At 41.0% G+C, this 25682-nt stretch overlaps 1 protein-coding gene across 3 annotated transcripts in view; it reads left to right on the top strand.

Moving 5' to 3' along the window:
- The window catches only part of TNPO3 (transportin 3), a 109841-nt gene that overhangs the window by 61415 nt on the left and 22744 nt on the right, over positions 1–25682 (top strand). For all 3 annotated transcript variants that reach the window (XM_008258220.5, XM_051848948.3, XM_089328566.1), the window contains 11 exons: positions 412–558; positions 3975–4082; positions 5782–5873; positions 8168–8307; positions 12212–12403; positions 13810–13901; positions 14701–14777; positions 16531–16591; positions 17431–17571; positions 20891–21007; positions 21786–21880. In XM_008258220.5, the coding sequence (XP_008256442.2) occupies positions 412–558; positions 3975–4082; positions 5782–5873; positions 8168–8307; positions 12212–12403; positions 13810–13901; positions 14701–14777; positions 16531–16591; positions 17431–17571; positions 20891–21007; positions 21786–21880 (1262 nt within the window). The remainder of the gene's footprint in view (positions 1–411; positions 559–3974; positions 4083–5781; positions 5874–8167; positions 8308–12211; positions 12404–13809; positions 13902–14700; positions 14778–16530; positions 16592–17430; positions 17572–20890; positions 21008–21785; positions 21881–25682) is intronic.

Raw genomic sequence — 25682 nt, 5'->3', positions numbered from 1 at the left:
AAAAATGGCATGAGGCTGGTTCAGTTATGTTCAGAGAATTATGGATGGCTTGCCTGGTAAGAAATGTTCTAATATCAAACATATGATGAAATTATTTCCAAATTTGGGGGGGATTCTTAAAAAGAAACTTCCATTTCTGTGCATTTCTCTAAATTCAGAATCCAGTATACTTTTGTAGAAGTTCTTAGAGCTAAACAGGGAACTTAAAGCCAGTCTCTCTAACTGGAGTTTGGCACCTCACATAGAAAGATACTTGGGCGGATAATAGTAAGGAAAGGTGGCTTCTTAACTGGTTCTACTTATGCTATTTGAAAGTATTATCTTTCTTCTTGCATGCCCTAGTATCTATAAGATTTTTGTTCTGTTCATTTTCCATTAAAATAAATAATCTTTTGTCTTTGTATCTAACAGGTAGTAGAAATTTCTTTTAACTTCTGGTACAGACTAGGGGAACATTTGTACAAAACTAACGATGAGGTCATTCACGGCATCTTCAAAGCTTACATTCAGAGACTGCTTCATGCCTTGGCTCGACACTGCCAGTTGGAACCAGACCATGTAAGTTTTTTGTTTTTTTTGTTGTTGTTGTTCTTGTTTTTGGTAAGTTTATTTTTTCAAACCTTAATTTCCTCTTTTCAAGACAGAAAAGCTAGAGAATAAAACTAATGGAATGTATGCATTTTGTCACTCTTCAGCCTCCAGTGAAGAAGTCAGTACCGGTGTAATGAAAAGCAGTAGGCCTGTGTGTTAGCTTGTCTGGTTCAATTCCCAGCTATTCTGCACTTCAGATTCAGCTTCCAGCTAATGAATTGGGAGGCAGTGGATGATGGTCCAAGTACTTGGGTTCCTGCCACCCACATGAGAGAGCCAGATGGAATTCCCAGCCTCTGGCTTCTGTCAGCTGTACCAGGCATTTGGGGAGTGAACCAGCAGATGGAAGACATCAGTGTCTTCTCCTCTCTGTCACTCTTCCTCTCAAATAAAGATTTTGAAGGAAAGAGGGAGAGATGGTTCACTCCCCAGATGGCCATAATGGTCAGCTCTGGGACAGGCTGAAACCAGGAGCCAAGAGCCTCATCTGAGTCTCTCACATGGGTAGCAGGAACCCAAACACTTGGGGCCATCTTCCACTGCTTTTCCCAGGCCATTAGCAGGGATCTGGATCCCAAGTGGAGCAGCCAGGACAAGAACCTATGCCCACAGGGGTTGCCTGCCTTGCAGGCAGCGCCTTGATGCACTATACCACAATACCAGCCCCAATAAAGAAATCTTTAGAAAAAAAAAAAAATCACTCCTGAGTCAGCAATTATTCTTCTGGGAATTTATCTTAAGTAATTCTGCTGAAGGAAAACAGCTATTTTTATGGAGAAAACATGGTCTATAAAAGTATAATATGATAAACTTGTGTACAGCAGTATAAGAAGAGTTAATATAAATTATATAGCAACTTGATGGATCATCATGCAGCAATTGAGTAACCATTGAAGTAACAATAGTAGGCTAAGTGAAAAAATCAGAATGTAAATTTTATACTCTGGGGCTGGCACAGTGGTGGAGCAGGCGTGCCATATGGGTGCCAGTTCTAGTCCCGGCTGCTCCACTTCCGATCCAGCTCTCTGCTATGGCCTAAGAAAGCAGTAGAAGATGGTCCAAGTCCTTGGCCCCTGCACCCATGGTGGGAGACCCAGAAGAAGCTCCTGGCTTCAGATCGGCACAACTCCAGCCGATGCAGCCAGTTGGGGAGTGAACCAGTGGATGGCAGATCTCCCTCTCTCTTTCTCTCTCTCTTTCTCTGCCTCTCCTCTCTGTAACTCAACTTTCAAATAAATAAATAAATCTTTTTTAAAAAATTTTTATTCTCTGTCTTTAATAGTGCAAAATATGTGATTAGGTTACAACTAGTATAAGACTAAGATGTTTTGAGGATATTGGAAATCACATATTTTCCCCAACTTATATACATAATTTTCTTTGTTATTTATACTGATTTTATAATTTTAAAGAAAATATAGGAATAATCTGTTTGCTTATCAGAAAGCATACTAGAAATGTTATGGCATGAGCATTGGAAAATGCTCAACCTCCATGTTTTGCTTAGTCTCTTCAAATATTTCTGCATCTTTTTCATCTTTTTGGTTGGTTTATTTAATCTCTGTCCTTTTATGTAGGACCTATAGTAGGTTTACTTGCATACAAGTAAATCAGACACAATATTCTCTTAATTTTTTTTACAGATTTATTTATTTATTTGAAAGGCAGAGGCACAGAGAGAGAGAAATCTTCCATCTGCTGGTTCAATCTCCAAACGGCCGCAACAGCCAGAGCTGGGCCGATCCAAAGTCAAGAACCAGCAGCTTCTTCTGGGTCTCCCATGCAGGTGCAGGGACCCAAGTACTTAGGCCATCTTCTACTGCTTTTCCAGGCCATAGCAGAGAGCTGGATGGGAAGTGGAGCAGCCAAGACTGGAACTGGCACCCATATGGCACACCAGCACTGTAGATAGCAGCTTTACCTACTGTGCCACAATGCCAGCCCCTTCTTAATTTTAATGTTAATCTCCATAGACTCATAGTGATGATCTAGTCTGGTGGGTTGACTGAGAAATCCTGTCTTCAGCTGTATCTTGCTTGAAAACCTGGTATGTTTAAAACAAAACAAAACAAAGCAGGGCCCCTTGGTATAAATGTCCCTACCTGCTAGATTGCCTTCTTCTGTTTGCTAGCTCTGTGGCACCATTTTTCTTACAGCTGTTCCTTACACTTAAAAGTCTACAGTGCGTGTAATTTCTGTAGTGTTTCCTAATTGTAATCTGTTGTTTCGTGTGATAGCTATCATTTCCACCTTATTTGTTGACCCTTATTTTGTTAGCGTGAAGCAAGGATCTTGGACTAGATCAGTAGTACTAAAACCTTTTTCCTAGAGGGAATAGATATGCATACTGGGGCATTTTGGCAAGATGTATGGGGCAGGCTGGGCAAGGAGAGTGTCCAGTCTCTGAGTCAGTAAAGCTGTGCTAGTTTGGGGGGAAAAGTCACCCTTTTCCTAGTATTCATGGCCTAAGATTCTTATACATGCTGCAAACAGAAGCTGACTTACAGAAGTAAGTATTGAAATAGGATTGATTTAAGAAGTGTGAAATATAAATTATCTCAATTGTTTAATGAAGAAAATATTATACATGCATGACAAATGAAGTAGTCTTATAATGAGTATCTATATATCTACCACCTAAATTCTAACATTCATATTTTGATATACTTGTTTTATTATGTATCTGTCTACCAATATGAAATGCTTTTTAAAGTCTAAAAAAAATTTTTTTTTAATTTATTATTTATTTGAGTGGTAAAGTTACAGAGAGAGGGAGAGACAGAGAGGTCTTCCATCCTCTGGTTCACTCCCCAGATGGCTGCAACAGCTGGAGCTGGGCCGATCCAAAGCTGGGAACCAGGGCTTCTTCTGGATCTCCCATGTGGATGCAGGGGCCCAAGCACTTGGGCCATAGCAGAGAGCTGGATTGGATGAGGAGCAGCCAGAACTTGAACCAGCGCCCACAGGCTGATGCCTAACCTACTGTGCCACAGCGCTGGCCTCTTAAGTTTTTTATATGAAGTTATCGTGATGGTTGATCTTGGAAGTTCTTGAACTTTAGCTTCAGAGACTTGTTCGGTATCAGAGACCCATAGCTACGTTTTCCAGGTCACTTCCTTTTCCCTGCGACTACTACATTTTGGTAAAACAAGGTGTAGCTTGGAATTACAAAACGCACACATAGTCCTAAAGTTTCTCATCATACAGATAGAAGATAGGTTGTATAGACTTGACATATGTAACAGTTTGGGAGACCCTATATCTACAACTACCTTGTGACTTTTTTGGGAAATTTTTGGGACTTAGCTTTATTCTTTACTCTTTATTTTATGGAAGACAATGAAAGCCTCCATTGTTTTAAAACAAATGTTATCTGATTTCAGGAGGGAGTTCCTGAGGAGACTGATGACTTTGGGGAGTTTCGGATGCGGGTGTCAGACCTGGTGAAGGACTTGATTTTTTTGATTGGGTCTATGGAGTGTTTTGCTCAGGTAAGCCCATTTGGAAATTCTTAGTAGTTTCTTGATCACCTGTGTTCACTCCTGTGTCTTCTGTTCTGTCTTCTTCAAAGTCTTTGGCTAAATGGAGTAAGAGATATGCAGGTGCCTAGCACACTGCCTGGCATATAGTAGCTGTGTTTATTTATCATCTCACAAGCCAATCGCAGTCTATGGTTCAGTTATGGTTTATGCTATAAAGAACTATAAGTGCTGTGCCACTTCTGCAGCTAGAGTGAAGGATCATAGATAAGATTAAAGCCTCAAGGAAGCTTCTAAGGAATTTGGACCTAAGCAGGCAAAATAGGAACACTTTCTTGCTTTACTAATTATGTATCAAGTCCTAGCAACTCTTTTAGTTATCTGATATTTACTTTGTCCATGCTTAGGGTTAGAATCCTGTGCGCTTTCATCCCAGGGTTACCATGGTAGAGAAGAAGATTCACAGTACTGTGGTTTTTGCGATAATCAGTAACATTTTACATCATGAGGTCGCAGTCATCGCCATTTCACATCAGCTGACATTAGAATAACTTCAGGAGATCTTCATATGCTGGATCATTCTCTAATAAGTTCTGAAATACTAGTTTGGATGCTTCGTCATGGCAGTACTAGACTAAACTAATTTTGCTTTTTTTGTTTGTTTTTAAACTCGACCATTTTGCATATATTTGTGCATAATATGATCCAGGAAGTGTTAATCAAGATTTAACATTTTTTTCCAGTGTGTTAAGCAGAGCATGATTATTCGTTCACGTATGAAAATTTGGGAGTTCTTAGAAAACATATCCAGTGAGATATTAGCCCATAGGCAACTATTCAGTACTCAGATTTCAGCTCTTCTGACAGGCTCTGTGGCTTTAAGCAAGTCCATTAATCTCCTAATTTCAAATTTATAAATTATCAACATTGTTCACAATGTGTTCTGTAGAGTATTAGCTTCATGAGATGTTCTTCAGCAAAATAATAAATAAAAAATTTTTAAACTGCATAGATGTAATCAATTAAAATTAGGAAATGGTTCAAATAGTATATTAAAGATTCAGAAAAGCTATACAATAAGAAAATTGCTTAATTTTGTCTTCCTCTGGAAGTCTTTGTTATCTGACTATAAAATTCTTATTTACTCTAACACCTGATCATACTTCACAGAAGGATATAATCTGGGAAATTCTTTACTAGAACATCGCTGAGTAATCTGCTAGGTCTACCTTTTAAAAAATTCTACTTGGATATATTATTGTGATAGGTGCTGCTAAGCAGCTGCTTGTTACCAATTTAATCTGTGCTGCCCGTGTTTATACAGACAAATGCTTAAAAACGGTAGAAATGTAAAGCCAGCACATATAGACTTACATTGTATCTCCACTTTACGTCTATTTATCAGTTATTATCTGGACCAGAGACACTTGTGTAACATGTTTTGTTTTCCCCATAATGCTCATTTTCTGGAGGCAGATGATCACCTTGATAAAGTCTTTGAGATCTAAATGGATTTATTTTAGATATTACAACAGTAGTTACTTCTAGTTAGGGAGGAGTAGAAAATTATTGTTTTTTCCTGGCTCTGAGAAGCAATTTGATTTAGAAACAAGGAGTCAGGTTTGTTATAACTGACAGGATTTTTTTTGTTTCATTTGTTTTGGAATTGTTTTCCTTTTAATGGATCCATAACCCACCTCTTCTTCTCTAGTTATATTCTACTCTGAAAGAAGGCAACCCACCCTGGGAGGTGACAGAAGCGGTTCTCTTTATCATGGCTGCTATAGCAAAGAGTGTTGATCCGTGAGTGTCTAATAAGTCTTTTGCTGGGAACTCTAAATATCAAGAGAAAAGAGAATTACACCATTTTTCTCTGATATGGTATATGCTTGGAAACTCTTAGAACTTCTTATGTCTGTGGTGCTGTCTAGTCTTGTGACTAGTAGAGTCTAATTAGGGTAGCCTTTATTGTTGATACCATGTTTTAATCACATTTCCTAGAGTTAAATTACTTTACTTTTGATGCTAGTAATAGCTGCTGATTTATTTTTCCAACTGAAGCTCCCTGTGAAAGTTGTGGTCAAAAATTTGGTAGACTGATAAATTGTTGGTACTTGCTGGTAGACATTAATTTGGGTCTCCTGCTTTTGTGGCCTTGGGTAAGTTATCCATATATATATATATGGATATATATGGATATATATGGATATATATATATATATGGATATATATATATATTTAATTTAGGTTCTTTTTTCTCTGTCTCAGAAAATCATATGTTTGCTTCAGAGATGCAAGGCATAGACACCATTTTGCTTAAAATAGTAGCAAAATATGAAAGAATTATTTTTATTATTGCTATTGAAAAAATTTTAATGATTGAAATTTGATTTCTAATTGCTTAGCATAGAAATTGGGGGGCAGTGTTGTGGCATAGCAGGTAAAGTTGCCGCCTGTGATGCGGGCATTCCATATGGGCTCCAATTTGTGTCCTGGCTGCTCCACTTCTGATCCAGCTCTCTGCTAATGGACTGGGAAAAGCAGCAGAAGATGGCCCAAGTGTTTGGGCTTCTGACACCTACATGGGATACCTGGATGAAGGTCCTGGTTCCTGGCTTCAGCCTGGCCATTGTGGCCATCTAGGGAGTGAACCAGAGGATGGAAGATCGATCTCTCTCTCCCTCTCTGTCTTCCCCTTTCTGTGACTCTATCAAATAAATAAATAAATATTTTAAAAGGGACTTGTGTTAATGATATGAATCCCTAACGACAGAATTTACTTTGTACCATGAGTTCATACATTGGTGTCAAGTTACCTTGTTTTGTGATCAGATACCTGCAATTGAGCTCTCTATTTAGGGCCTTGATTGGAGAGATGGTTAGGGCAGAGAATTATAAAAAGCACAGTGCGTCCTTTTTAGCTGCTTTTTAGGGCCTAATCAATGAAACCTTATATTGTCTCTAATCCAATAAATATTCAAGGAGATAGAGTAGGTTTATTTTTCTTTGTTAAGAAGATCTTAATTATATGTCATGCTGTTTGATATTAAACCCATTTTGGTGTCTTTTGGAACCTGACATGACAGTTTGAAGATTATTAAAATCATTAGTATTCTGCCATATATTGGTTTGAAAAAATGAGGGTAGATTGTCTTCAGTGACTGACTTAGTGTCCCTGAGAAACAGGCATAAATGAAAGGAGATTTTATATATTTCTTTATCTGCATTTCAAGCCAACTGTGTGATTACAATTTTTAGTGCGTATAAAGGACTTAGTAGACCTGGTGTATCCGTAGGGGCTGCTCTTGTCTAGCTCAGGGTATTAGTTACATTTTAATCATCTTTCATCTCTGGATTAAGTTCTGTCACTTTGGAGGCATCCTCCACTCTGCTCAAAAGATCTTCAGCCAATGTATTTGGGGATTAAGAGAAAGTAAAGGGGGAAAAATGAATTCACGGAACTGTGGAAAGGGTTTGATTAACTTTAGTTTCCCCTTATGTTCCGGATCAGGGACCTTAATCTGTCCTGCAGCTTGTTTTCTTATTCTTTCAGTTAAGAAGCTGACCCACCCATGCTTTCTCCTGTTCTTAAGGTTTTCAATGTCTGGCTATATGATGTCCTTTGGAGAATAACAACTAATAGAAAGTGATCAGTGAGAGTTATTCATTCGTCATTTAGCCATTCTGCAATATTTATTGAGTGCCCATTATGTGCCAGGCACTGTTCTAGGTGCTGCAGATAGAAGAATAAGTTAAAAAGATTCCTTAAAAGAAGATGTTTCATCCATAATAAATGTCTGCCTCTCCAATTTGAGCAAGCTGTATTTGATATCTTGTGTGTCTTTGGACACTTTGCTGGCATTCATAAGACTAAAGAGCAGCATGCTTCTCCTGAAACAATGATATTTTTCATTTCTGCCTTTTCCCCCTTTTATGAGAATTTGGAAAACTTTCACATCTGATGTTAAGTGCTTGTGTCTAGTGGTTATTTATTTAGAAAGAAGCCATTAGCAATGCTGTGTGTTGCTGCAGCCTGTTATACAGCCAGGACACAACCTTTACAATCAGTAACTGTGAGTACTTCCTTCTGTATTCAGGGAGAATAACCCAACCCTCGTGGAGGTCCTGGAAGGAGTTGTCCGCCTGCCGGAGACAGTCCATACAGCTGTGCGATACACCAGCATTGAGTTGGTTGGAGAGATGAGTGAAGTAGTTGACCGAAACCCTCAGTTCCTTGGTATGTGTTAACTCTTGTCTCTGCTGCTGCTGCTACCTGATTTTTCTCCCTCTCTTATTTTTGCTCTTATTTCTCTATTTTCTCTCCTTTTTTTTTTTTTTTTTTTTTTTGATAGGTAGAATGTAGACACTGATAGGAAATATTATATTGTATGTTGCTTAGTTGATAGAAGATTTATAATCTGGTCTGGGAGAAGGACCTTTGAAAGATTAGATCTCCAGATACTGGAAAAATTTGCTTCTGTTATTCTGCTTAAACATGAACATTTCTGGGGCCCGCATTGTGGTGTGACGGGTTAAACTGCCACCTGTGATGCCAGCATCCTATATGGGTGCTGGTTCAAGTCCTGGTTTTTCTGTTTCCAATCCAGCTCCTTGCTAGTGCACCTGGGAAAGCAGCAGAAAATGGCCCAAATCCTGGGGTCACTGCACCCATGTGGGAGAGCTGGATGAAGCTCCTGGCTCTTGGCTTTAGCCTGGCCATTGCGGCCATTTGGAAAGTGAACCAGTAGGTGGACGATCTCTCTCTGTAACTATGCCTTTCAAATAAATAGATCTTAAGAAAAAAAAAATGAACATTTCTGTCATTGTTGGTCTTTGACATACTCATTTGTTTTAGCTAATCAGACTCTACTCTAGTTAGTTCTAACCCAGAAGCTACTCAGAGGTTAAAACATAGGAAAGGGTTTTCTTAGTGTTGAATGAATCCTACATTTAAAAAAAGAATTATCATTGGATGCTAAATACACACAACTTAAAATGAAGAGTACTGGGCCAGGCATTTAGCCTCGTGGTTAAGATGCCTGCATTCCGCATTGGAGTACATGGCTTTAATACTCAATTTTGTTTCCTAACTCCAGCATTCCTGCTAATGCAGACTCTGGGAGGCAATGGACATGGCTCAAGTAATTGAATCCCTGCCACCCACATGGGAAAACTGCATTGAGTTTCTAGCTCCTGGCTCTGGTCTGGCTCAGCCCCAGCTATAAAGGGAGTGAATCAGCAGATGCCTGCCTGCCTGCCTGCCTATCTGCCTCTCAAAGAAACAGAGAAAGAAGAAAGTTGAGTTATATAACCTCTAGCTGCCTTCATTTACTTGAGAAAATAACTGAAGATCTTAAATTTTAAAACTGAAACCGAAGATAAAATTAGAAATCATTTATTCTAACCTCTTTAGTTTTTTTAGGATTTGCTCTTTTTTTTTTTTTTTTTTTTCCCCGTTTCCTATTTAAAAGACAGAGAAAGAGATCAATATTCTGTCCGCTGGTTTACTTCTCAAAGGACTGGCTGGGCCAGGCCAAAGCCAGGAACCTAGAACTCCATCCAGGTCTCCCATCTGCTGCCTCCCAGGGTGCATTTTAGCAGGAAGCTGGATCAGAAGTAGAGGAGCCAGGATTCAAACCAAGCACTCCAATATGGGATGCAGGTTCAATATAGGCGCTGGTTCAAGTCCTGGCTGCTCTATTTCCAATCTAGCTCCCTGCTAATGCATGTGGGAAAGCAGCAGAAAATGTCCCAAATCCTGGAGTCACTGCACCCAGTCTTTAACTGTTGCATCAAATGCCCATCCCTCTAATCCAGTTTTGCAGATAGATAGAGACTAATTAATCCACAGTAATATATAGTAACCCCCTGACATCTGAAAGGGATACATTCTGAAACTTCAGAGTCCTCAAATTTGTGTTATTATATCATTAAGTTTAATGTGTTTCCTGTGCATATCTTTACTATTGTTTTTTTACTTGATTTTATTTTATTTTTATTTTTATTTATTTATTTTTTTTGACAGGCAGAGTGGACAGTGAGAGAGAGAGACAGAGAGAAAGGTCTTCCTTTGCCGTTGGTTCACCCTCCAATGGCCGCCACGGCCGGCGCGCTGCGGCCAGCGCACTGCGCTGATCCGATGGCAGGAGCCAGGAGCCAGGTGCTTTTCCTGGTCTCCCATGGGGTGCAGGGCCCAAGCACCTGGGCCATCCTCCACTGCACTCCCTGGCCACAGCAGAGGGCTGGCCTGGAAGAGGGGCAACCGGGACAGAATCCGGCGCCCCGACTGGGACTAGAACCTGGTGTGCCGGCGCCGCTAGGCGGAGGATTAGCCTAGTGAGCCGCGGCGCCGGCTACTTGATTTTATTTTACACATCTGTTTTAGTGCCTGAAACACTTACCAAGAAGAGTGACTGTTCTCTTTTCTTATTTCTGTTTGTATAGTGTATGAAATGCTTACATCATAACTGAGCCATTTTACAAGTTCAGTGTATCATTTTAAAATGTTTTCAAAGTACCTGTTTTCTAATGCTTACATTTCTTTACTTCCATTATCTGCCTCAACATTTGGCTTTCTTTTGTAAACTGTTTTTCCACAAGGAAATAAAGTAGGTTTGTCTTTTTTTTTAGCTTGATATTTTCACTGTATGTCTAGTAAGCCGCAAAGCTAGGTTGAACTATGGACCACCTGCAGTGTTTCAGATTTGTGCCTCAGCAGTAGATAAATTGTTATATGTTTGTATTCTAGAAGAGTCAGAACCATGAATATTCAGTTTAAGAGCCACAAAAGTGCAGTGTTAGGGTTGCTTGGGCTACTTTTAGATTCTAGATTTTCTGTGATTCTTAGGTTAAATGCGCATAGGTTTTGTGGGAAGAGAGCAAATTGTACTGAGTTGTGCATTTTTTTTTTTTGACCATTAGACTACAAATGGATATAATGGCATTAGTCCTTAAGACATAATTCTGTTTTTAAATTGTGTGTGTGCATATTTTAGAGCTTTATTTATTTATTTATTTATTTATTTTACTTGAAAGGCAGAGTTACAGAGAGGCAGAGGCAGAGAGAGAGAAAGATCTTCCTTCCACTGGTTCACTCCCCAAATGGCTGCAATGGCTGGAGCTGAGCCAATCTGAAGCCAGAAGGCAGAAACTTCTTCTGGGTCTGCCACACATGTGCAGGGGCCCAAGGACTTAGGCCAGCTTCCACTGTTTTCGCAGGGCATTGCAGAGAGCTGGATCAGAAATAGAGCGGCCGGGACTTGAACCGGTGCCCATATGGGATGCTGGCACTGCAGGTGGTGGTTTCGACCATTTATGGTTTTTTTTTTTTTTAAGGATTTATTTATTTATTTGAAAGAGTTACAGAGAGAAAGAGATCTTCCATCTGTTGATTCAATCCCCAGTTGACCTCAGTGGCCAGGGCTGAACCAGGCTGAAGCCAGGAGCTTCATCTAAATCTCCCACATGTGAGGCAGGGACCCAGGCACTTACTTTTCCCAGGCCATTAGCAGGGAAATGGATCAGAAGTAGAGCAGCCAGGACACGAACCAGCACCCATGAGTAGAATATGCTCCATAGAAATTTGCCTTTACAATCAGCTTTATTGTAACACTTAACATTTGATAAAATTAAAACTTAGTGAATTGATTGGTATAGATTATCTCCATGATTTAGGGCCTTTCATAACTAGAAAGAAACAAGTGTGTCCGCTTCAGGCAGCTATCATTGTCTTGGTTGATGCAGGCTTTTTGACCAACTGATTCATCTCTGAGTATAATAGTAACTCTTGAGCCTTGTCTTCTTGTATTACCATATATGAGTAACTGAATGGCCATGTGTGCTCTTAAATCAGTGGTTTTCAGTCTGTGCTCTGAGTGCACAGGGTTGGTTACAAGGACCACATGGCTGCCGTGAGGGAAGACATGGGAGATGAACTAGATAACGCTCAGGGCCCAATTACACTGTGTCAGTGAGAGCAGTTCTACTTTTATATGTTTTTAATACTGGGGTTCTGAACACATTTCATTTTCAAAAAGGGTTTTTTAATTTTTATTTAAAAAAAGTATGTAAACTGTGTTATAACAAACTAGGAATTTTCCATGAGTTGCAGATATATCATCTCTGCCTGGCTTTTCTCCTAGACCCCGTGTTGGGCTATCTGATGAAGGGCCTGTGTGAAAAGCCCCTGGCTTCTGCTGCAGCGAAAGCCATTCATAACATTTGCTCTGTCTGCCGAGATCACATGGCTCAGCACTTCAATGGACTCCTGGAGATTGCACGTTCTCTTGATTCCTTCATGTTGTCTCCAGAAGCTGCTGTGGGCCTGCTGAAAGGTATTTGCTTATGATGTTAACCAGTAACGGTCTCCTTTAAGCCACTGCCTGGTGTCATCTTGGATCAGTCGTATCTCCGTTTTTCAGTTGTAATGTACGTAGCATTGGGGAACACGGCTTTTTGACTCAGCATGCAGGGTGTTGACTGTTCTTAGACTGTTGTGAGGCTATGTAATTCATACAGCTTGCAGTATGTATAACAGAGACCAAGAGTTTGAATGGAGATGGTATATTTAAACTAAACATAGTTGCTTTGTAAATTGGAAGAAGAAGAATTAAACGAAAGACCAAATAACACATTGTCATATCCAAGAGATAAGTGGAAATTGAAAAATGGAGTGTGCGTGGAACAAGGCCATAAGTAAAACCAAGGGTCGTGGTCTTTATTAGTACTGATTGGCTTATGCTAAGTGATTGCTTATCCAGAGGCAAACAGCTTTTGTGGTGAGGAGGCTCAGATGAACACAGGAAGAAGTTATATTAATGTTAGGAAAAAAGACTTACGAACAGACTTTAAATGTGATGGCCATTTTTAAAAATTTTTATTTTACTATCTGTTTGAGAAGCAGCAAGATAGATAGAGCTTCTATCTGCTGGTTTACTCTCTGAGTGCCCTCAAGAGCTAAGGCTGGGCTGAGGTCGAAACTGAAGCCAGGAGCCCAGAACTCAAGTCTCCCATGTAGGTGGCAGGAACCCAAGCAGTTGAATCATTACCACTGCTTCTGAGGGTCTGCATTGGCAGGAGCGTTTTCTCGTTAGACTTTGTGGAGATAGATTGAAGTGCCCTGTGAGGTATTGAAATCCTTGCAGATGGTAAATTAGAGGGGCTTGGAGTATGTCAAATAAAGGGCTGGGCAATATGAGCTGTGCAGTGTTCTAGGCCCCATGAGTGTCAGGCAGTTCACAAGAGTGCGTGGCCTCATGTGTGAACTGATGCTCTTTCTCATTTCTGTGAATGTGGCTTTGTGTTTTCTACAGATTTTCTTTTTGTACAATGGGGTTTTTTAAAATTTCCCTTCATAGGCATAGATAACATGACATTAAATCGGAGTCAAATATTCTTTCATATCATTTTCTGGTGAAATTTACCTGGATACTAAAGTGATATGTAAACTTTTAGAATATGGCCTAGCAGGGGCCCAAACAGGCCATTTGCTGCTGCTTTCCCAGGCACATTAGCAGGGAGCTGGATCTGAAGTAGAACAACCGGGATTGAAACTGGCGCCCATAGCCGGTGTCACAGGCAGTGGCTTTACCTACAACACCAGCCCCCTGTGCTGATATTTCTAGAACAATGGAACCTATCAGCTTTTCGTGTTAACTTGTGTGATGTAGACCAATTAATGGATGTCCCTCGCTCGGTTCAGCCTTTATTGCCCTCATGTGCGTCCTCATTTGTTTTTCAGGGACAGCGCTTGTCCTAGCCAGGTTACCTTTGGATAAGATTACTGAATGTCTTAGTGAACTGTGTTCTGTTCAGGTCATGGCTTTGAAAAAGGTGAGTCCAATTAAGTAAGGCATGAAACAAGTAAAAGATACTTATATGTTAGAAAGGAAAATATTTTAAAATTGCTTATTTATAGATAATCTTTCATCTACCTAGAAAACCCAAGAGAATTACCTAAATATAAGTCTTCGGAAGTTGTTACATGTGGGGAATAATCATTTCAAAATCAGTAGGTTCTTATTGTGCTAGTAATGGACAGTTAGAAGATATAATGGGAAAAGATCATTCAAGTGTTTCCTTGAAGACTGTTTTAGAAGATGTCACCTCATCTCCAGTCACATTTGTGGTCAATAACTGTAGACATAGCAAGGAGATTTTTTTTGAACCTGACATGATTCTAAACTTTGTCTCCAAAGATAATACTGGTAGAAATGTCTAAGGAATATCTAAGAAAAGGAAGAGACAACTTGCTTTAAACATTATAAAACTAAAGTAAGCTTTATAATGTAAAACTAAATATAAACATTATCTTTTATGTAATAAGTATCACTTAACATATACAATCTATATTATAGATATAATAAATAATAATAATAATTAAATGGGAGAAAATCAAATGATATTGTTTTCCACTCCCCAGTGATCAGACAATAAAATGTAGTCATGGACAGTCTGGGCCAGAACGCAGTGAAGTGGAGGAAAGTAATTTCACTGTGGAAGTTGAAGTTTGTGCCATTTGACTAGCTTTTAGAACTCTGTTAGAGGAACTAAGCAGAGACTGAGATGGAGATTGATGTGTTAGGGTATATGTTGTGTAACAGCTGAGTGTTAATGTCTTTCCGTCTTCTAGCTGTTGTCTCAGGAGCCCAGCAATGGCATGTCCTCAGATCCCACTGTATTCTTAGATCGCCTGGCAGTGATATTTAGGTAAGAAGATGATTCTGCGTGCCTCACAAGGGTTAAAAACTCAAACCATTATGTATTGATGCATGCATTTCCCCCCCTCATACTTCCAAGTACCACCTATAATCCTGTCTGTCGGGAGACTAAGCCTGTTACCTGAAGTTTTGAGGCAAAGACGATTTCTAAGAAATGATTCTTGGTAGATCTTCATTAAAAGACCTTTTAAGATGTAATTGATTCTTTTTGGCTCCACTTGAATGATGCTCAAACTTTAGCATGCATCAAAATCACCTGGAAACACTGAGTGCTAGGTCCCATAGGATCCCAGGTACTGGTACTGGTGCTGTTGCTGATTGCTATCCAGAACCAGACCTTCAGAACCAATGCTATGTAGAATACGGGTCCAAAAAAGTAACGGAGTCTCTTCTGTGATTAAGTGAAATTAATCCTTCTGTGAAGTCAAGAGGAGCCTAACATTTAATCAGGCGTTTGAGTGACTGTGTTCAAAGCATGAATCTGACTGGCTTATGTGACTTACAATGTGTGAGACCCACAGACCATGTAACTAGAATGTCAGGGTGATGGTTGCTTAGAAGTCTATGTGAGATAAGCTAAAGCAGGCATTGTTTGTGCTTATTAATTATTGTCAGTAGGAATCCCTCATGAGTTGTTGCAGTACTTTCCTTATTCATATAATTGGGAGAGCCCAGATAGCATGCCATTTGGAGAGCCTGTTATCAGTAATCCTTATTTCACAGTAGAGAGGAAATCTGTATTAGGTGTAAATGTGTGCATTAAAGAAAGTTGCTTTTTAGCCTTTTTTTTTTTTTTTTTTTTTTTTTTTTTTTTTTTTTTTTGACAGGCAGAGTGGACAGTGAGAGAGAGAGAGACAGAGAGAAAGGTCTTCCTTTTGCCATTGGTTCACCCTCCAATGGCCGCCGCGGCCGGCGCGCTGCGGCCGGCGCACCGCGCTGATCCGATGGCAGGAGCCAGGAGCCAGGTGCTTTTCCTGGTCTCCCATGGGGTGCAGGGCCCAAGCACCTGGGCCATCCTCCACTGCACTCCCTGGCCACAGCAGAGGGCTGGCCTGGAAGAGGGGCAACCGGGACAGAATCCGGCGCCCCGACCGGGACTAGAACCCGGTGTGCCGGCGCCGCAAGGCGGAGGATTAGCCTAGTGAGCTGCGGCGCCGGCTGCTTTTTAGCCTTTTAAAGTTAAAAAGTAGCTTTCCTTTAAAGAGACTGGTAATTAATCACATGTCTTTTGCCACCTGCTTTTCTTCAAATTAATAGGCTTTAGACAGAGAAGTTAGATGTGACATTGTAGATGGGTACATATTGTGTATCACTGGGCTCAGACTAGACCCATGACAGACATCTTTAGTGAACGATTGATCCTAAAGAATAGAACAGTACTTTGTTTCTCATAGTGTTTTCAGACAGCCTGTGTTCATTTTTTAGTATTTTGGAAAAAAACTACATATTCAGGTTTGTAAAGGGGAAAATTGGGGTAGTTGTAATGCCTCCAGGGCCCATATATTCAGTTACATTGGATTTACATATTCTAGTGGAAGTAACTCAGTGTGGCAAAAAAATGATAGAATGAGCTAAAGTGTGTGCTCCTGTTTGAGAGAGTAAAAGAAGAGATGCTGATGTAAGGAAATGACTTTACATTCTGATTTTCTTTATTTGGCAAGAATGATTATATGTAAACAAGCAGGAATCAGGGCTCTGGGCTCTCAGTGAAATTGCTCTTTCACAATTTTGTCTTTTCCCAGACATACTAATCCCATTGTGGAAAATGGACAGACTCATCCCTGCCAGAAGGTCATACAAGAAGTAAGTGTCGGTGAATGCCTGTGGAATCAAGGCTTTCTTGTTTTTTAGTTACAAGGCTTTGGGTAACTCATTGGAGAAAGTTCTGTCTTCCACGTTCATAGGGAAATGCGGTTTGTTGGTATGATTCTGATTTCACTGACATTAGGTTCAGAACTGTCCAAATGGTTAAAACTAGATTTGATAACAAAACATGCTGTGGGGAAATGCGCTGAAAAGTCAGTGAAAGAAGTAGGGTAGGAAAGGAGTAACTCTGATTCCTAGAGTTGCGAGGAGGCCCGAACAATGAAAGCAATGTTTGTGGCAAAGCTAGTGGCTTCAGCATGCTGCCCCTTTCCTTTTTTCACTGAGGATGATGTGGACCAAGAACTGGGTTTTGAGAAGTGCTTTCCACGCAGGGAGAAAATTATACCAGTACTAAATATCCTCAAGTGTTCAGTCCGGTGATGCCATTTCCTTATTAACTTTTAGGTCAGTGTCTTTCACCCTCCTAAACACTACTTCCTCTGCAGCTTATTCTTTTTATGCTTATTCAGGAAGTCTGAGATTTAGGAGCACAGGCATCTCTGTCTTTCAGCAGTTAAGACACATTCTTCCTGTTCTAAAAAGCTGCTGATTCTCTTAAGCAATGGTTAAGTTTCAGTGACGGGTGGTGTAACGACCCTGCGCACATGTACAGACACCTGGATCAGCCAGGATCAGGCCGTGTTTGACTTCTTGTAAAGAATGCTTTATCCATATTGTTTGAAAGCCAAGTCAGATGTTAGCAACTCAGGGCACTCCATTTTCAGCGTTTAGTTGTTGATTGTTTTCTTTCTTGTGCTCTTTCACTTTTGACTCAGATATGGCCAGTTTTATCTGAGACTTTAAATAAGCACCGAGCTGATAATCGGATTGTAGAACGTTGCTGCAGGTGCCTGCGCTTTGCTGTTCGCTGTGTAGGCAAAGGATCTGCAGCCCTGCTGCAGCCACTAGTCACCCAGGTAAGTTCTTCACGAGCAGGCAATGTCGAGTTGTGCGGAACCTGTAGAATAAATTAAGAACCCATAGAACAGAAGCTTTGCTGATGAAACGAAATGCTTTTGATTTATTAAATACAAACTGAAAAATGCTTGGAAGAAATCTGTGCCTATGGTAGGTATGTCGTCTATTTGGGAAATAGCCTGTAATCTCTTCTGAGTATTGGTAGTCTAAATAGCTACATATTCCAGTATCCAGTTATGTGAAGAGAATGATTTATGCACAGCCCTGTGATTGGCAATGATAAACAATTTTGTATTCATTTTCATGGGGGAAAAATGGCAAATCAAACTTTGTTATTTGTTTTTTAAGATTTATTTATTTGAAAGAGTGATGGAGAGGGGCCGGCGCTGTGGCCTAGCGGGTAAAGCTGCCCGCCTACAGTGCTGAAATCCCATATGGGCGTCGGTTTGGGTCGTGGCTGCTCCACTTCCAATTCAGCTCTCTGCTGTGACCTGGGAAAACACTAGAGAATGGCCCAAGTCCTTGGGCCCCTGCACCCATGTGGGAGACCTGGAAGAAGCTCCTAGCTCCTGGCTTCAGATCGGCACAGCTCCAGCCAGTGCAGCCAATTGGGGAGTGAACCAGTGGATGGAAGACCTCTGTCGCTATGCCTCTCCTCCTCTCTCTGTGTAATGCTGACTTTCAAGTAAATAAATAAATCTTTAAAAAAAAAAAAGTGATGGAGAGAGGGAGAGACAGAGAAAGAAATGTTCCGTCTGCTGGTTCACTACGTGAATGGCCACACTACAGTTGGGGCTGGGCCAGGCTGCAACCAGGAGCCAGGAACTCCATTTGGGCTTCCTATGTGGGTGCAGGCACCCAAGTACTCAGGCCATCCTCCACTGCTATTCCAGGAGCATTAGCAGGGAGCTGGATTGGAAGCAGAGCAACCTGGATTCAAACCGGCACTCCGATATGGGATGCTGGCTTTGCACGCAGGGGCTTAATCCACTGTGCTACCCCACTGGCCCCCAAACTTGCTGCTTCATGACCCAAAGGGATTTTATTCTATTTTAACTACAATTTGTTCATAAAAATCTAAGTCTCTTATTTGTCAAAAAAATAAATTTGACCTTTTTAACGCTAAGATTGATATGTATTTATGATGATAGGACTCACTGTTGGAGTGTCTTAAGATCATACTCACATTTTTAACACTTCTCTATATGAGACACCTAATCTCAGCAAGATCAAGACTAGGATGAAGCAAGTGAGGTAGGTGCCTACGGCACAACATTTAGAGAGGCAGGGTAAAGTGTCAGTCCCGCATTTGCAGGATTCTGAGCCAGTAACTTCTGTGAGGAAAACTGCAGGGCTTCAGACCAGGGCCACACACCGCCTGACCTGAAGGGTCCTTCTCCACCTGGCAGAGCAGCTAAGGCACAGGAAGGAGCTCCTGACTCTGAGAGCGAGGGGCTCAAGTTCTGCACCCTGGGAGCCCTTAGCCACAGCTGGGTTGTGCCCATGCCATGTTACCACTTGCATAGCCTTGCCTCCACAAGTTGTAGGTTTGATGATTGTCCAGCTAAACACTTTTTAGTAGAATTTTCATTTTTAATAGTTCTCTGTACTGAGTACAACAATACGTTTATGTTTATATTTAGGCTGCCTCCACCTGTGGGTAAGTGCCCCCATCAGTGGTGTGTTCTGAGTCAAATACAGCTTGATTTAATGCCCCTTTGCTGTTGGAGGATTTGGATGCTGCTTTTTATTCCTGCTAATTAAATATGTGACCAACCCAATACAGTAGGATAGCATCTTATATAGGAAGTAAATTCTAAAGTCAACACATGTGACAAAAATGAATATCATCTTAGAGATCCCTTAAATCAGGGGGTCTGTAAACTGTAGCCAGAGGCCCTACTAATTTTGTAAAAGAAAAAAAAAAGCCTTACTGGAATATAGCCATACTTATTCATTTAAGTATGATCCATTGGCCATTTGTGCTACCTGGAGGAGTTGAGTAGTCAGAAGAGTGAATGTCCAGCAATTTACCTTGTGATTCCCAAGTTTGCCAGCCCAACTTAAATCACTCATTCATAGCTTTCAGTACACAGCAGTAAACAGTTTCTTAGCTCTCATCTCATGTTCATTCCCTTGTATATGCTGATAGAAGTTGGTTACTCTGCCCTTCAAACCTACCAAGCTCATAGAGTTAAATTTATGTAATGAGAGCAATATATGTACATACATGTTGTGTTTTAAATAGGTGAATGTACAATTGCCTCATAATTTTTAAAAATGGAGTAAAAATTCAGAAGAAATCATCTAAATGTATGTGTATATTAAAATTTTTGTTTTATAAATAAAGTGAATCATTGTAAAAATTAAGAGAAAGAATATGAAAGGAAGGAGGAGGAAGGGTAGGAGTGTAGGCGGGAGGAGGGTAGGGTGAGAAGTATCACTGTGCTCCCAAATCTATACACACAAAATACATGCATTCTGTTCACCTTAAAAATTTTTAAATAAATTAATAAAAACATTACAAAAGTGTATTCTGTTGAGATACAAATAACTTGATTGGAAGTTTTTTGTTTTTGTTTTTTTTTTTTTTTTTTTTTGTAGACAGGCAGAGTTAGAAAGTGAGAGAGAGAAAGGTCTTCCTTTTTCCGTTGGTTCACCCCCCAAGTGGCCACTACAGCCGGCACGTTACGCCAATCCGAAGCCAGGAGCCAGGTGTTTCCTCCTGGTCTCCCATGCGGGTGCAGGGCTCAAGCACTTGGGCCATCCTCCACTGCCCTCCCGGGCCACAGCAGAGAGCTGGACTGGAAGAGGAGCAACCAGGACAGAATCCGGTACCCCGATGGGGACTAGAACCCGGGGTGCCGGCGCCACAGGCGGAGGTTTAGCCTAGTGAGCTGTGGCGCCGGCCGGAAGCTTATTTTTTATTTAAAAAATAAAATGGATGGGTTTGAGTGCAATGCAAATTTAAGCAGTGATCTCACTGCCTTCTCCAAGATGTGGGCATTTGGTATTTTTGTCCCAAATGTGGCTGTGCGTCTTATTAGAAATATGACTTATCTACAGTGCAAATAAGAACAACCTTTACTTTTGGAAAATTATAAGTATATTATAGTAGGGTTCTGCACATATTACACAAGCTTCTTAATGACTTCCAGCTTAAAACCACCCACAGATTTAAATCATTCATTATTAGAGCTAGTGAATGATTAGCTCTTAAAATATTGTTTTGGGAACATAAAAGGTCAAAGGCTTGAAAGAACTCTTAAATAGAGAACTTGGAAATTATTGAAGTAAGTGTTGCTTTTGCTTGGGCAGATGGTGAATGTGTACCATGTACATCAGCATTCCTGTTTCCTGTACCTGGGCAGTATCCTCGTGGATGAGTACGGCATGGAAGAAGGCTGTCGTCAGGGACTGCTAGACATGCTGCAGGTGTGTTTTGCTTGGGGACTCTCCACATATCAGGCCAAGAGGATCCGAAGTCCCAACCGTGGTCTTCACCATCCACCCCTGGTGATCTCCTAATAACGAGGAGATAGAAACTTTCTCAGTTTTCTCAGGACAGACCTGCTTGGGAGAGTCAGAAAGAAAGAGATGTTGCTCACATGGGTGTAGTGATCATTACAGACAATACTGTGCTGCAGAGATGGATTGTTGGGGTTGGGGGAAGGTGGATAAGCAGATTTAAATGAAGTGTCGCTGAGATCAAGCATGATTTTATTTTTAATGTCCTGTTTGGAAGAGCCATTGAACTACTTTACCTAGCAACAAGGAGGTTTTTAGGGTTAATAGCTGGCATTGGAAAGGGCTTCTGATACACTGCTTTATCAAGGGGATCAGGAGGGCGGGCTGCAGATGTATTAGAGAATGAAGTATGCCGCTCTTTTTCCCAAGGTGTCTTTCCATTAAAATTGGTGATTTCGTTAGGAAGACTTCGTCTACTCCTTTAGTGGTGTCTTTGCTTTTAGAAATTTCTAAAACTGTGAGATGCTATCTCAGCTCAAATCCGTGTCTTCAAGTCTTTCTGAGACGGGGACTTCTTAGGTGAAAACTGTTCATGTTAACTGGGAAGGATCTCAACATTCCCTCTCTTCATTGATTCTCCGTCGTCTTTTCTCACCTATGCTTCCTTTCTGTGTTCCTCTGTGTCTGTGGTGATAGCTGGCAAGTCTGGGTGAGCATTTCTTTTACAGTCCCCATTCTGTTTCAGGCACTGTGTATCCCCACCTTTCAGCTCCTAGAGCAGCAGAGTGGCCTCCAGAACCACCCCGACACTGTGGATGACCTGTTCCGGCTCGCCACCAGGTAGTGCGCTGCGCAGAGCACGCCTTGTGCTTGTTGCTCATCCGCATCACTGATTGGTTGATCCTGCCGTCTGACACCTGACTGTTTCCTTCTCTGTACAGAGATGTCTTTGGCATATATAGATTGTGAGCTGGGATCCCCTGGGTGGGAGCAGACGGGAGGTTGCTGAGGGCTTCCATGAAGGGAGCAGGCCCAGCTAATGGAGATGAACTTGGGACAAGCCTGTGACTGTGTAATTTTAAAAGCCCCAGCATTGGCTCTTTTTATGCTGCTGTGATTTGTTTTGTGTCCCACCTCAACTTTATCCTTGAGTGCTTGTACCTCAGAATTCCTAGAATTTTTTTTTTTTTTAAAGATTTATTTATTTATTTGAAAGACAGAGAGAGAGGTTTTCCATCCATTGATTCATTCTCCAATGGCCTCAAGGGCTGGAGCTGGGTGACCCGAAGCCAGGAACTTCTTCCAGGTCCCCCACAAAGGTGCAGGGGCACAAGCATTTGGGCCATCTTCTACTTTCCCAGGCCATAGCAGAGAGCTGGATTGGAAGTGGAGCAACCGGGACTCAAACTGGCACACCATATGGGTTTCCGGCACTGTAGGCTGCAGCTTTACCCACTACACCACAGTGCCAACCCCTAAAATTCCTAGGATTTTAAGGTGCCTTAGAAGTTATCTGGTACTGCACATCTTAGCTGTTCCCCAGTCTGCCACCACATTTACTACTTAAATTATTTTTCCCTGTAGCACTGACAACATGGTTGGTGGACTTCTGCATGAATTCCTTCTTAGTCCTCAGCTAAAGAATTTGAATCAAATCACTGAGGGTTTTTTGTTTTTGTTTTTGTTTTTTTGACAGGCAGAGTTAGACAGTGAGAGAGACAGAGAGAAAGGTCTTCCTTCCGTTGGTTTACCCCCTAAATGGCTGCTACGGCCAGTGTACTGTGCTGATCCGAAGCCAGGAGCCAGGTGCTTCTCCTGGTCTCCCGTGCGGGTGCAGGGCCCAAGGACCTGGGCCATCCTCCACTGCCCTCCCGGGCCACAGCAGAGAGCTGGCCTGGAAGAGGAGCAACCGGGACAGAATCCGGTGCCCCAACCAGGACTAGAACCCAGGGTTCTGGCGGCGCTGGCCCACTGAGTATTTTTTAACAAAAAGAAGCTACTATTTTTTTAAAAAAAAACCAGTGTGTCATTTACAACCATAAAGTAATATTTACTGTTTCATCAATATTGAATACTGAGGAGGAGGCGTTAGGTAGCAGGTAAAGCTTCCACCTGTGACACTGGCATCCTATATGGGCCCCAGTTCTACTCCTGGCTGCTCCACTTCTGATCCAGCTACCTGCTAATGTGCCTGGATAAGCAGCAGAAGATGACCCAAGGGTTTAGGTTCCTGCCACCCACATGGAAGACCTGGAAGAAGCTCCTGGCTCCTGGCTTCAGACCGGCCCAACTTCAGCCATTGCGGCCATTTGGGGAGTGACCAGGGGTTGAAAGATCTCTCTCTGTCTCTTTCTCTGTGGTTCTGCCTTTCAAATAAATAAGTAAATCTTTAAAATATATATATATAATTTAAGATAAGTTTTTTAAAAAGAGCTTGAATATTGAAATTTTTTTGCTAGCTTTTGGACAGAGTAGAAAAATCTTTTTAAAATTTTATTTGAAAAGTAGAAATAAAGAGGGAGATCTTCCATCCACTGACAACAGCCAGGGCCCTAGCCCATGCTGAAATCAGGAACCTGGAGCTCCATTTGGGTCTTTGCTGTGGGTAGCAGGGGCCCAAGCACTTGAACCATTACTTGTTGCCTCCCAAGATGCAAACCAGCAGGAAGCTAGACGAAAGCAGAGTAGCTGGCATTCAGACCAGGCACTCCAGTATGGGATATGAGTGTCCCAAATGGTAACTTAAGCTGCTACATCAAGCACCGACCCCAGGAAAACCTTTTTTGATTTGATAGGAGAGAATAGTTAGATGGACTGTCCACATGTTTTCCCAAGGTGTGGTCATTGCAAAGCTGATCCCTGGAGATGCTCTTTGCACAAATGGTCAACTAAGTTTGGAAAATACTGTATCTTTTTCTTAAGAAATTTTCCTTATATATTAAACGATATGAGAAATGCTGTATTAGGTAATAATAATAAACAACAAAACCACTTTTTTTTTCTATTTTGCTTGAAACCAAGAAAAAGATCCCATATGCTAGTTTATTCCTCATGAGGAATCGTCTTCCCTTTAATATACCAATCCATCCATACTATTTAATTCCCTCACACAGTATTTAAACTTTCCATCAGCCATACATAGAGCCAAAAGAGTTAAACCTCTTAATGCTAGTTTTGTTAAAAAGAGTAATGGTTACATACTTAGACTTTTACAGACTGAATTTTTTTTAAAGATTTATTTATTTGAAAATCAGAGTTACACAGAGAGAGGGAGAGGTCTTCCATCTGCTGGTTCACTCCCCAGTTGGCTGCAATGGCCAGAGCTGAGTTGATCCAAAGCCAGGAGACAGGAGCTTCTTGTGGTTCTCGCATGTGGGTGCAGGGGTCCAAGGACTGGGGCCATCTTCTTTTTTTTTTTAATAGAAAACTTTTATTTAATATATATAAATTTCAAAAGTACAACTTTTGGATTACAGTGGTTCTTGCCCCCATAACCACCCTCCCACCCGCAAACCATCCCATCTCCTACTCCCTCTCCCATCCCATTCTTCATTAAGATTCATTTTTAATTATCTTTATACAGAAGATCAACTCTATACTGAGTAAAGATTTCAACCATTTGCAACCACACAGACACACAAAATATAAAGTACTGTTTGAAGGTTAGTTTTACCATTAATTCTCATAGTACAACACATTAAGGACAGAGGTCATACATGGAGAGTAAGTGCATAGTAACTCCTGTTGTTGATTTAACAATTGACACTCTTATTTATGACGTCAGTAATCACCCGAGGCCCTTGTCATGAGCTGCCAAGGCTATGGAAGCCTCTTGAGTTCACAAACTCCGACTTTATTTAGACAAGGCCATAATCAAAGTGGAAGTTCTCTCCTCCCTTCGGAGAAAGGTACCTCCTTCTTTGATGGGACTTGGGCCATCTTCTACCACTTTCCCAGGCCATAGCAGAGAGCTGTATCTGAAGAGGAGCAGCAGCGGGGACTTGAAGTAGGGCCCATATGGATGCCAGCGCTTTAGGCGGCGGCTTTACCTGCTACGCCACAGCACCAGACCCTTACAGACTGAATTTTAAGAAATGGATCACCTAACAGTTTGACCCGTAAATTTGGAGGAACAATTTTGTAGTATTTGCTTCTACAGCTTCAAAATGGGTTGACTAATACCTTGGATCTCACATCTGTTAACATAAGTCCTGGAGGGACTTTATATCCCATAATAATACATTATTTTTTAGTATGGATCTCAATCATGTATGAAATACATTTCCATTGTGCTTAATGCTATCATTCAAATCTTGTAGAACAGCTTAAATTTATAGATTTCATATTGCATTTAGAAAAAGAGCTTACTTTTTTCCAAAAACACATCTAGATAATTAGGCATATCCTTTGTTAAACATTTTCTTTCAGAATAATTTTAAATTTACAGAACAAAAATTGTGTAGTAAAACTCCACAAATCTTACTTGAACACATAACCTTTGTTTTTGTTTTTGTTTTTGTTTTGAGGTAATCCTATTGGTGTCCTGGGAACTGGTATTCTATGGTGTGTACTTGGGAAAATGCTGGTTTAACGCTTTAGGATTTAACTTTTTAACCCAGGAGAATTTCTAGTTATTAACCCC

The sequence above is a fragment of the Oryctolagus cuniculus genome, chromosome 3, assembly GCF_051225735.1.
Source record: "Oryctolagus cuniculus isolate XC-2025 breed Fujian yellow rabbit chromosome 3, ASM5122573v1, whole genome shotgun sequence".
In the NCBI taxonomy this organism is placed as follows: domain Eukaryota; kingdom Metazoa; phylum Chordata; class Mammalia; order Lagomorpha; family Leporidae; genus Oryctolagus; species Oryctolagus cuniculus.
This window is presented reverse-complemented; position numbering and strand designations above follow the sequence as displayed.